Source organism: Astatotilapia calliptera, chromosome 9, assembly GCF_964374335.1.
Source record: "Astatotilapia calliptera chromosome 9, fAstCal68.1, whole genome shotgun sequence".
NCBI lineage: Eukaryota > Metazoa > Chordata > Actinopteri > Cichliformes > Cichlidae > Astatotilapia > Astatotilapia calliptera.
Genome location: NC_137430.1, coordinates 18,421,188 through 18,432,191, shown reverse-complemented (window position 1 = coordinate 18,432,191; position 11,004 = coordinate 18,421,188). Strand labels below are relative to the sequence as shown.

General features: G+C 42.2%; 1 protein-coding gene across 3 annotated transcripts in view; it reads left to right on the top strand.

Moving 5' to 3' along the window:
• The first annotated feature begins 663 nt into the window (after nucleotides 1-663).
• prex2 (phosphatidylinositol-3,4,5-trisphosphate-dependent Rac exchange factor 2) overlaps nucleotides 664-11,004 on the top strand; it is a 91,871-nt gene continuing 81,530 nt past the window's right edge. For all 3 annotated transcript variants that reach the window (XR_003273317.2, XM_026179501.2, XM_026179500.2), the window contains exon 1: nucleotides 664-1,123. Coding sequence is in view for 2 of the 3 variants with exons in the window: in XM_026179501.2 (XP_026035286.2) it covers nucleotides 986-1,123 (138 nt within the window). In the remaining variant the exon portion in view is untranslated. The remainder of the gene's footprint in view (nucleotides 1,124-11,004) is intronic.

Genomic DNA, 11,004 nt, shown 5'->3' with positions numbered 1-11,004 from the left:
TAGTGATGAGCTCATTTAAAACTTAATGATACAAGTCAAAGGGTTATGACTGAAATTCATTATGCCATTAAACAACTACTGAGCTGTATCACAAGTAGAAAAATGAAAATAATTTAAATAATAATATATGATTATATATTGCATGGTTACATTCTGAAGTGACCACTGATTTGCAGCAGTATCAGAGGGGGTGCATGAAGTTGCAGAGGGGTTTCAAACTATTTTTCACTCAGTAAATTTCGCTGGAATAAAAGTGTGTTCCTTCACCTTTTATATAAATACACTATTATGCAGATTTCTCGTAGATTGCACTTTAGTAGCTTAGATTCATGATCTCATATATCTGAAGTGTATTTGATTATATGCTTCAAGGATTGTCAAGTTACCTGGAGATGGCTTCAAAATACTAAGCGTTCCTTCAAATTAAAAGCACGAAAAGAGTCACACTAAGCACAGTGAGTATCCTTTCCGCAGTTCTGGCTGGCAGTTAGATCAACTTTAGAGCATCTTCATGACCGTGAGGTCATTTTTATCTGCTCTGGCGTTTAGCTGCCTCTCAACGCCCGTGGTTTTATTTTGAAACCAGCACCAAGAGGACAAGTGTTGCTGGTGCCTTTACACTGGTCCTCCGTGTAAAAAGCTGCTGGGAGGCTGGATTAGGATGAAGATTTAAGGAGTCACATGGACTCGGTGCACTAAGTGGTGTCCAGTTGTTGTACAACGGTCAGTCACACAATTTGTTGGAAGCTGCTTTTCAGAAACCTTTTATTTTATTAAAAGTTTTTATTTTAACTTTTTTTTTTCTTCTTACACTGCGTTTCGCTCTTTTCCCTACATTTTGTGGATTTAAGAGCACAGGCACCGGTTGCTCCTTGACTTTTTTTGTTTTTGACCATGCTGCAAACTTTACACTTCTGCCATTAAAACTCGCCGTGTGATGTGAAGCTGTGAACTCCTGAAGGAAATAACTTCATATATACTCACAATGACTGAGGAAGGCAGAAGTGAGCACAGAGCTGAAAGCGGGAAGGACCTGGAGAAACAGCTGCGGTTGCGAGTGTGCGTCCTAAACGAACTTTTAAAGACTGAGCGGGACTATGTCGGGACGCTCGAGTTTCTCTCGGTGAGTGATGAGAACGGTTTTAAACAGAGAACCCTCAGAGTGCATACTTTAACGGGGAAAAACAAAACAAGCCTCGCAATAAACACAAACCAGCAAGCCTGTTTAGTATGCACGGTGCATCAGCCTGCAGGGCAAGAAGTGTTGCGCGTTCTCCTGTACAAACCCTGCATGCTGCTGCGCTGTCAGCATAACATGAGCCATAAAGTTGTCTGTAATACTGTGTGACGCCATCCTACTGATGGAGACATTTACCTTTGAAAATGCAAGTGTGAAATTGGAAGAGCAGTCACAAAGAGGCATGGCACAGCTTTAGTTCCTGCACAGCCACTGTGATGTTTAATCCTTTTCGGAGTCTGCTCATGGGCTCCTCTAAGCTCACAGTGGTTAGTCTGGCCCTCATAAACCATTAGGATGAATGGCAGGTCAACCAAGACAAAGAAATAAATGTTTCCAGGACTGTTAGGTACATCATTCTATGTTGTGTACAGCTTTACCTTAAAGCTTATTTGCCATCTTCAGAGTCACTGAAGTGCAATTCATTTAGGAAACTTGTTTAAATGGCATCTGTATCTCTACTCAGTGTGTATTTTCTTCATTTTTTTTTTATTTTGTGCCCTCTACAGCATCTGTTCAGTCCAGTAATTACCCAATTTGCCACACACTTCATAAGAAGTACAGAGGAGGGCATTTTAGTCACCGGCTTTGCCAGCTTCTTATTAAATCCAGCAGGAGTGAGTTCTGCCAAAGATAGCACAGGTGGACTCAAATGCAAACCGCTGGAGTTAGCACTCAGCTGGCAGCACAACTCCAGGTTTGCACTAAAGCATAACACTTTTGGTTTCTGCACGGCAGAGTCATGGCTGTCAACTTAATGGCATTACATGAAGTGACGCCTGACTTCAAAGACAGGAGGATGTGGCGATTTTGCTGAAACCAAAAAGCTGTGAAAAGTCGTCATTGTGCACTGCTGCTTATCGAGTGCTTTAATGTGCCCAAGTGGCCGTGTAGGACGTTAATCCTGGCGGTGAACACTTTAATGCAATGCCCTGTGCCCTTTTGCCTTTCACCATATTTTTGCATTCCCAGCTTGGTGGGAAATTTGCTGTGAAGAAAGGTTGAGGGGGCACTTTGTGGTCTGCAGTTTCCCAGACCACATGTATGAATGTGTACATCCCGACCCCTCCATCACCACCGCCGCCACCGCCCAGATGTTTCCAATGGAGGACAGAGGAGCCAGAGAGGAGATGGAGCCTTTCTTAGAAGTGGCACATCAGTGGAGAAATTGAGGAGGTGATTACATGAGGGGAATGTGTCCTCAGTCCTGGAGATGGGGGGTTGGGGAATGTAGCCTCCCCCTTCCCCTTCTTTATCTCCCCTGTAGTGCTGGAACTGGGATTGATTTCACAGGTGACTGATCCCTACAAGGGCTTTCTGTTCTGGCTGGGAATGCCATGCTGGAAGCATCAGACTGGAGTCTTAATAGTGAGTTAAGTTGGTTTAGTGGAGTGATAATGATTAAAAAGATAGGAGGAGAATAAGAAGAAGACAAAGATCCGCTCTTATCAGCGGTTTTATCTTCTGGGAGATCCTGGAGGGCATCGTCAGAAACGCTCAGGATGATCAAAGACAGCCCTCCCGTGGAGAAAGGGTCACATTGAAGACTTTCATCTGATCACACAAACACATACTTGTCTTTTTCTTACTCCACTGCCAAGAGTCTAAGTGTCTCGAGGTCAGGTTGGAGGTGCCCAGTTTGTGCGGCATCGGAGGCCTTGAAGATGTGTACGCACGGTATCGCTAAAGGGTGCAGCGGATCACAGGGCAGATGTTGGCAGGAGGGCGAAGGGTAGAGGGGGGTGGTCTCTGTGAGTAACTGGGCTTGGTGCCTTCTCTTGTAAAGCATATTTCCTGGAGGAGGAATTCCTCTGAGGTTAGGAAATGCTGGAGAACAATGAGGCTCCGGTCGGTAGGCAAAGTTGAACTGAAGAGCAAAGATTGTTGCTGCCGATCTGTGGGACCTAAACACAATGCACCTCGCACATACTTCACTTTTAAGGTAGTGGAAAACAGCATGGAGAACAAGGATGATTAGAGCAGTTTGTCCCAGGATAGTATGCGCCTATTGTGTGGATCTACCCGACGTCTTGTGGGAAAATATGTAGATTATATCTTAAAGCTACTGGGAACGTTTAAATTGGGCATTGTCCTGAATTAAAACACCACCTTTTCCTCCTAATGTACTAAACGTCCCCAGTATTCCGACAGTGAGAGGAAGGCTTCAGGGAAGCTGTCCGTAATATGTCTTTCCTATCTTATATAATGAACGATTATAGCAAGAGATAGTGGGTGGTGGTGGACAGTGGTGTTTATCTTGGACAGCTACGAGCCAATAAAATGATAGTCATTCTTAGAAAAGCCTCAATGGGAGGAACAAATCAAGGCATAATGTAAACAGCGACTCTAATGAGGTCTTTGCTTGTCTGCAGTTTTTTAGCCACACTGTCAAACAAAATACTGCCAATGTTTGCCATTGATGGAGAGACACTGAAAGCCATTTGCTTGCATGATAAGCACTTAAGAGAAGAAGCATGCAAGAAGCTACAATAGGGGAAACCTTTCATGTCCCAATTCTGGAGGGAGATCACAAGTTAACTTAATATATTCCAAAGAGCTTTGCAGTGCATTAAGTGGTCCCTTAGCTGCTGCCTTCCTTACCCAACAAAGGCCTGAGTAATATGAGTGTAATGTTTAAAACATTTTTAATCCTTTGACTAACTTGAAATTGAATAGATGTGGTTTTTAGACCTTGCAATGCTGTAGAATTCGTACCTTTGCCTTTATCTTAGATACTGTTGATCAGCAAGGGAAGAAATTCAAGAAAAACCTCATTGCATGCGCGTGCACAGGCAACATACAGGTTATTCTTGTGCTCTCTGGACTGGAGGTGCAGCAGTTGTTGGTCCGCACTTTAAATCACTTGTGTCTTCCATGTGAATACGCCTGCAGGAAGTTAGAAATGAATCCTAATGGAAAATGCTGTTAGCTCCTAGAAAACCCAGGTATTCAAGTAAACTCTGTCTGTGTATTTGTATTTGAAGGCTCCACTGCGGTCCCTCTGGGTTTGGATTTATTTACATGGCTGGGATAGTTGCTCTGGCATGTGCCGCTGGGCCAGGAATTTTTTTCCCCTTTCTTTTTTCCTGCAACATATAACCGGCCGAATGAGGAGGCGGTTCGTCGCCTCTCAGCAGATGACCCCCGAAGGTCACAGCCTCCTGTTCCCATCCCTTTCCTGTCTGATAATCCGTGGATGTCATTTGAGAATTCAGCTCTCTCTTGTGCATGATGGAAACAGGAAGAGAAGATTCTGTTGATCTGATCAGTGCATCCTGATCAGATGAGAAAGCAAACTTGTAAACAGTGAAAGCGCAATCTTGTGCGTGTATACGTGTGCGTTTGAGAGTTCAGTGCTGCCATGTTTAAGAATTAAAATGCCATGTATATTTTGCTCTAATGGAAGTCTGCAGGTAAATTAAGCAGTTCCTTTTATTTATTTATGTATTTGTTGTTAAATAATAGATGAAGTGAGATGTATTATTTATTGAATACATACTAGGGATGAACGTTTTATTGACATTAAAAAGCGAATTACTGCATGTGGTAGGGATCAGAAGCCAGAAATGTTAAAAGCTGTTGTCTTGCTGGAGACGCTGGATCAAAGAGTGCAAAAGCAAAGTTGTGTATGAAACGTAACACAAGACGGGGCATTTTCAGCATGATGCTGGTAGACTGGGATTGTATAGTTATGAGACTGGGGCTGGGTTTTTCACGCAGAGAGCCTACCAATAGCCATTTACTGTTGCTTACATCAGTTTGTCTCTATAATAGGCTGCAGTGTGTGATAAGCGATTCCACAGAGAGGCAGTCTGCTGTATCTCCCCCGACTGCTCCCCTCTTTATTCCTTAATTACTTCCTTTTTTTTCTTCTCCAGAGCGGATGATAGCCTCATAATGTTATGGCTTCCACACCTGCCTCTTATACACTCTGCCCTTTCATATGTCACAAACCCCTGTTATTCCTTTTTTTCAACGTTGCTCCCAGAGCAGGTGGTGGCTGCACATGTTCCACCCGTGGATAGCCTTTAAAGAAGAGTTTTTTTTTTTTCCACTTATGGATCGCTGTTTGGCTAGAGCCACGTTTCCTCGCCACCGAGCAGAATTTTAAACTTCAGACTTTCTTCATTTAGCTATGATCCAGGTTTGCAGACACACGCGTATGCTTGTGAGAGGCTAACTAGAAGACAGAAGTGAAGCGAGGGAGAGGTGAGACGTGGTTCTCCTTGACTCTTTTTAATTGGATTTGGTCAGGCTGTCCTCTCCAAGAATACAGGCAGCTTCTCTCTTGTGTCCCCCTTGTGAGGCCCCCAAACTGATGGAGCGGCTCACTTGCATTTTAATTGCAACGCTGCTGGCACTACACAAGCGGCCTACATTTTATGCTGTGTTTGCAAGGATGTACCTCTCACATTACTGAACAATTTCATAGGTTCTCTTCCTGAATTTAAGTGATTCTCTCTCTGATTGGCTGTAAACTACTCCAAGCTGGCACTTTTTGTGCCTTTTGTAATTTTGTTTTTACAATATATGGTATAAACAATATATTCATTATAATATATTATGTTAAGCAGCATATCTTAAATCTAAATCTGCCTTTTAGCCAGCCAAGATTAGCTTGGAGAGACAAGAGCCTCGAGTCCTAGATCAATTAAAACACTAAGGAAGGTTTGTCCTTCTCTTTACTGAGCAGTGCTGTGTTGAGTAGCATCAGTGTCTTTGGCAAGCATTTCATGCATTCACCTTTCCATCCTAGATTTAGCAAATCGTTCGATAAGTCTCTTTGTAGTTGTGATCTTCCCTTCTCTCTGTCATCAGTCCACCAAACAGTTTTGAGAGTTACATGGGGGGAATTGCATATGCCCAAGCCTTTTTTTCTGTGTTAAATTTGCACTGCTAATAGGAAATGCGAAAGTGACGCAATGGCTGCCCAATTGAATGCAATGTCACTGCTTGCTGTGGACTTATATTGTCTTGTAATCCTGTTTCAGTGTCTTCTTGTTCTCTTCTACTTTGCTTTGTAATGCGTAGTTGGAAGCTGAGGAGAAATATGCACTTCATAAAGCCTGGGTTCCAGTCTCAGCTCATTCTTGTGTATCTTGGTCCGTTTTTAAAGGCTAACCATAAAAGCTAATCCTTTACAGTTGTTTTATTGGATTTTTATTTTATTTTTTTTCTGTGTTTGACCAATCAATATATACTTACCAAAGTTTGGAAAGGGCACTCAGAGTTTCTCTTCTGCTGCAAAAAGACCCTAAATATTAGGATTTTTTTTAGTGCAGATCCAAAAATGAAAAAGTTTCTGTGGTTCTCCAAAAGGACCTGGTGTAAAGTCCCACTAGCAGATTTTAACACAGCAGAAAGCACTTTTTGCTTTTTGTCTCAGGCCATTTTTCAAGCAGGATTTCCTTCCTTCTTGGACCTTCCCATCTTTACATTGTGCTGCATGTTTCCTGCTTAAACACACATACAATCCCCCCACCAATGCCTTCACTGGCCATGGAAAGCAGTGTTGTGCTACTGTACACGCGGCCACTTAGCAACCAGGAGGCTTAACTGCATAGGCGTCAGGGCTGCATAAACCTTTGTGCTGAATCCATAGAGTAGGCTTAGCTCAGAAGGCTGCGGCGGCGGCGGGGGGAGGGCAGAGGAGAAGGAAGGATGTGATTTGACCTGTGCCAGCTGCGTTGTCACATGGTGCCTGCATGCGACAAGTACAAAAGGGCGAGATTAAGGTAGACACAGTGCTGTGAACTTGCCCGTAGCATTACCATCCTTTTGGATAACACCCCTGGAAAAAATGAAAGCATGTTTCTAAACTAAACAAAATATTCATATGTTGCTCATTAGCCGGATTAAACGATTGCCATTTAAAAAAAAGAAGTAATTGCCAGCCATGTGTTTTCATGTCTTCAATTATCTCACAAACGCTATGGCTCTTTGCTGCTACACTCTCCAATCCGATTTTGTCTTTTTCTTTTTTGATGGAGTGTCTGCTGACTATGTCTAGACAAGCTTCCATATTTCCTCTGTGGTTCAAACTCACACTTTCCATGTCATTCATGTCTCTGTCCGTCCTGCACTTCAGGGCTCTGACTCTGTACACAACCAGAGTTAGCCAGACGTGACGGGAATTTCCACTTTAGCATCAATTATTTAATTAAGCAGTTGAATAAGATTTGCTGTAAGACAAGTGTCTCTCTGTTTCTAAATAAGTTCTGTTTGCAGACATCCTTTCTGTGGCTTTCTTTTTTTTTTTTTTTTTTGAAGATATAAAATTGCTGGACTTTGTATGAAGGATGAATTAGCCCCAATATTAGACATGTTAATTTTACACTGTCCTTTTGTAGTCAAGGCTAGAGTCTTGGTATCTGTACTGTCTGTTGGCAAGAAAACTTTCACCACATTATGAACAATAATAATAAATAATGGAGTTCCTTCAGTGTGGTGCTTTCTGATCTGGTCATTAACAGTCCAAAAAGCAGCAATGATGAGCTGAACCCTGTCAGGAAGGAGATTTATTTGGGTGGGAATACACTCAGCAGTTGTGGTTGGGCAGAATGAGAGTTGGGGAGAAACTGGCAGGGTAGTTGTTTAGTTCTCCTTTGACAAAATGTCCAGTTCTGTCATGTGTGAGAGAGGCTGACGCTGCAGGTTTCATTTTTCCTGCCAGTGCTGCTGAAATGGGTGGCAGGGGGGCCTCCTGCAGATGGTTTGGAAGGTTTGAATGGTAATCAAATGAACAATCGGGCTGTGAGACAGTCATGCTTGGGAGCGCGCCACAGATTAGGAGGCTGACAATTCTGTTTAGTCATCTCGGAGATCAATACAGTGTGCTGTGTGTGCGCCTCTGCTGGGAATCGCCAGCAATCAGTGGGTGATGGTTTGCTTGACTGCACATAGAGATTGTAGCCCTGCTCTCTGGAAACGTACTCTCATCTACTGGAGGCAAGTCTCCCCACCTAATATCCAATTTCGCAATCTTCCTAACATGTTAAACTTGCTAACCACTTGGAGTACAACGATGGGTGAAATTAAACAGACCCACAACTTGTCAGGTATTAAGCTCTGCGGACATGACCGCAAGGATCATTTTATGCTCATGTGCTCATTTCGCTTCAGTGTCGATTGTGAAAGCAGCTCGCCGAGTCAGGCAGAGACATTGGACACAGACATATTCATTAGATAAATTGCTTCATTCCAGCTGTTTATGAATGTACTTGGTGCCAGGGTCAGTGAAAGGACAGCAATAACATCAAAGTGGAGAATTTTTCTAACTTTTACAGACAATTGGGAGTTCTTAGAGATGCCTCAAAGCACATTGCTTATTGGTCTAATATTTCTTTCACAAGCCAGAACTTTGTTCCGGGCTTTTTCAGGAAAGCTCCCTAACCCTAATAACTGGTTATGCCACCCTTGGCAGTCAGGCATTTGCAATAATTGGTGAAGAGTCTTTCACATTTCTTTTTCGAAATTTTGCCCCACTCTTTTTTGCATGATTGTTATAATTCAGCTACATTGGATGTTTTTGAGCATGAATGTCCTATTTTAAGGTCATGCCAGCTCAATCAGATTTAAGTCCGAACTTTGAGTAAGACTCTTCAAAACCTTCGTTTTACTTGTTTGAGCCATGCAAAGGAGGACTTTTTGGTGTGTTTTGTATCACTGTCCTGCTGCATAACCAAACTGTGCTTGAGCTTCAGGGCATGAATTGATGGCCATACATTCTCCTTCAGGATTTTTTTGATAGAGCGCAGACTTCATGATTCCGTTTCAGTTATGGCGAGTTATTCAGGTTCTAACACAGCAAAGCCGCCCCTGACCATCACACTACCTCCACCATGTTGGACTGATGATATGATGTTCTTTTTATGTGAAGCTGTGTTTTATGCCAAATTATCAGAAAACCAATGTTCCAAAAATTTCAACTCTTGTCTCGTTACTCTACAGAAAACTCTTCAAAAGTTCTTGGGAATCATCAAGATGTCTTTTTTGGCAAAAGTGAGATGAGCCTTTGAGTTCTTTTTCTTCTTGGGCCTCTCCCATGGACGCAATTTTTGCCCAGTCTCTTTCTTATTGTTGAATCATGAACTCTGACCTTATCTGAGACAAGTGAGGCCGGCATTTCTTCAGATCATGTTCTGGGTTCTTTTATGGCTTCCTGAATGAGGAGGCCATTAAAGATCACCAACTGTACTTTTGGAGTCATTTTGGTAGGCTGGCCACTGTTCAAAGTCTTCTGCATTTGTGGATAATGCCTCTCACCTTGGTCCACTGGAGTGCCAACGCCTTAGAAATTGCATCGTAACCCTTACCAGACTGATAGAGGTCAACAATGTTGTTTCTCAGGTATTTCTTTGTGTTAGATTGTGGTGTTTTTTTACTTTTCTATGAGGCTAATTACTTTTTCCTATAGGGCCAGGTGGGTTTAGACAACTTTTTTTGCCCATAAAAACTGAAATAATCATTTAAAAACTGCATTTTTGTATTTATTCGGTCTGTCTTTGGCTCATATTAAAACTTGCTTGATGTGAAACATTTATATGTGACAATAATGCAAAAAAGAAATCAGAAAGGGAGCAAATATTTCACACCACTGTATTTTATATGCTGTTGTGAGAATGTCAAATTTTACAGTATTTTAATTGTTTCTCAGTTCTTATACACACAGCTTCCCAAAATAACACATATTATACAGATAAAAGGACTTTTGTTTACCAGAAGATCATGTAAAATGAATTCTCACTGTGTACTCCGCTGTAAATTAAAACCAGAGGCTTTTATTGAGTTGTAAAGATGAGCTTTAATAGCTGCTTCCAAGTTGGAATTATTAACATTCCCTGTTGTATTTATAGCGTGTGTTTCCTGTATACATTCCCAGTGGAGGAGAAAAAGTCAGCTTGGGAAAGAGGACTAATGAGATGGGAAGCACAGGATGCCTCTAGGAGGTGTCATCAGAACCTGTTGAAGCCAGGAAGGGACCTGGCTTATTGCGGGAATTGCTACAAAGAGCCTTTTCTCTCTTTTCGGATGTCTCCCAGTGTGATCTCTGCACCAGCGACTGTTTGTCTCTAGTCAGTATTTGAAGGAAATTCAGTTTTTGCTTGCCAGGAATTTGGGGTGTGTGGATACGTGTGTTTGTGTGCGTCATAGACATGTGTGTAGGTGATTTACTCTGAATTTAGCCCTTAATACTGTTTTAATTCAAAAGCAGGTCTTCTGCACGGGAAAAATGGCAAAGGCAACATATACTCATATCCTCCCTACAGAGATATGTTAAAAAGGTCAAAGAGGCTCTCTCCTTCTTTTTTTCAATGCCTCTTCCTGCCTTTCCTTCCATCTTTGCCCTTCACTTCTCACCACTGCAGCACCTTCACACACTCAGGTGCTTTCAAAGCTTACCTAGGGGTGCTGAACAGCTCACACCATTGTTACCGGCTGTCCTTTATTACTCTGCTTTACTTTTTAGACTACTGTGGTGGTAGACAGAAATATATATCCAATATATATACACAAGCACACACACTGTATTCTAAAACACAGTTATGTTAATGAGCAAAGCGTCACAGTCTAGTGATTCACTCCAGTGGACTTTTTCATGCTTATGTGTCTGTCTCCAGCTTTGAATGGCTTTTGTCTCATCTTTGTTATTTGCTGATGAGACACCCTAGATCACAGATTGTGATGGAATGATAACAAGTGCATAGAGATGTGCCTATAATTTATTTTGTTTTTTTGGGGGGGGGTGCACACAGGATGTTTATGTG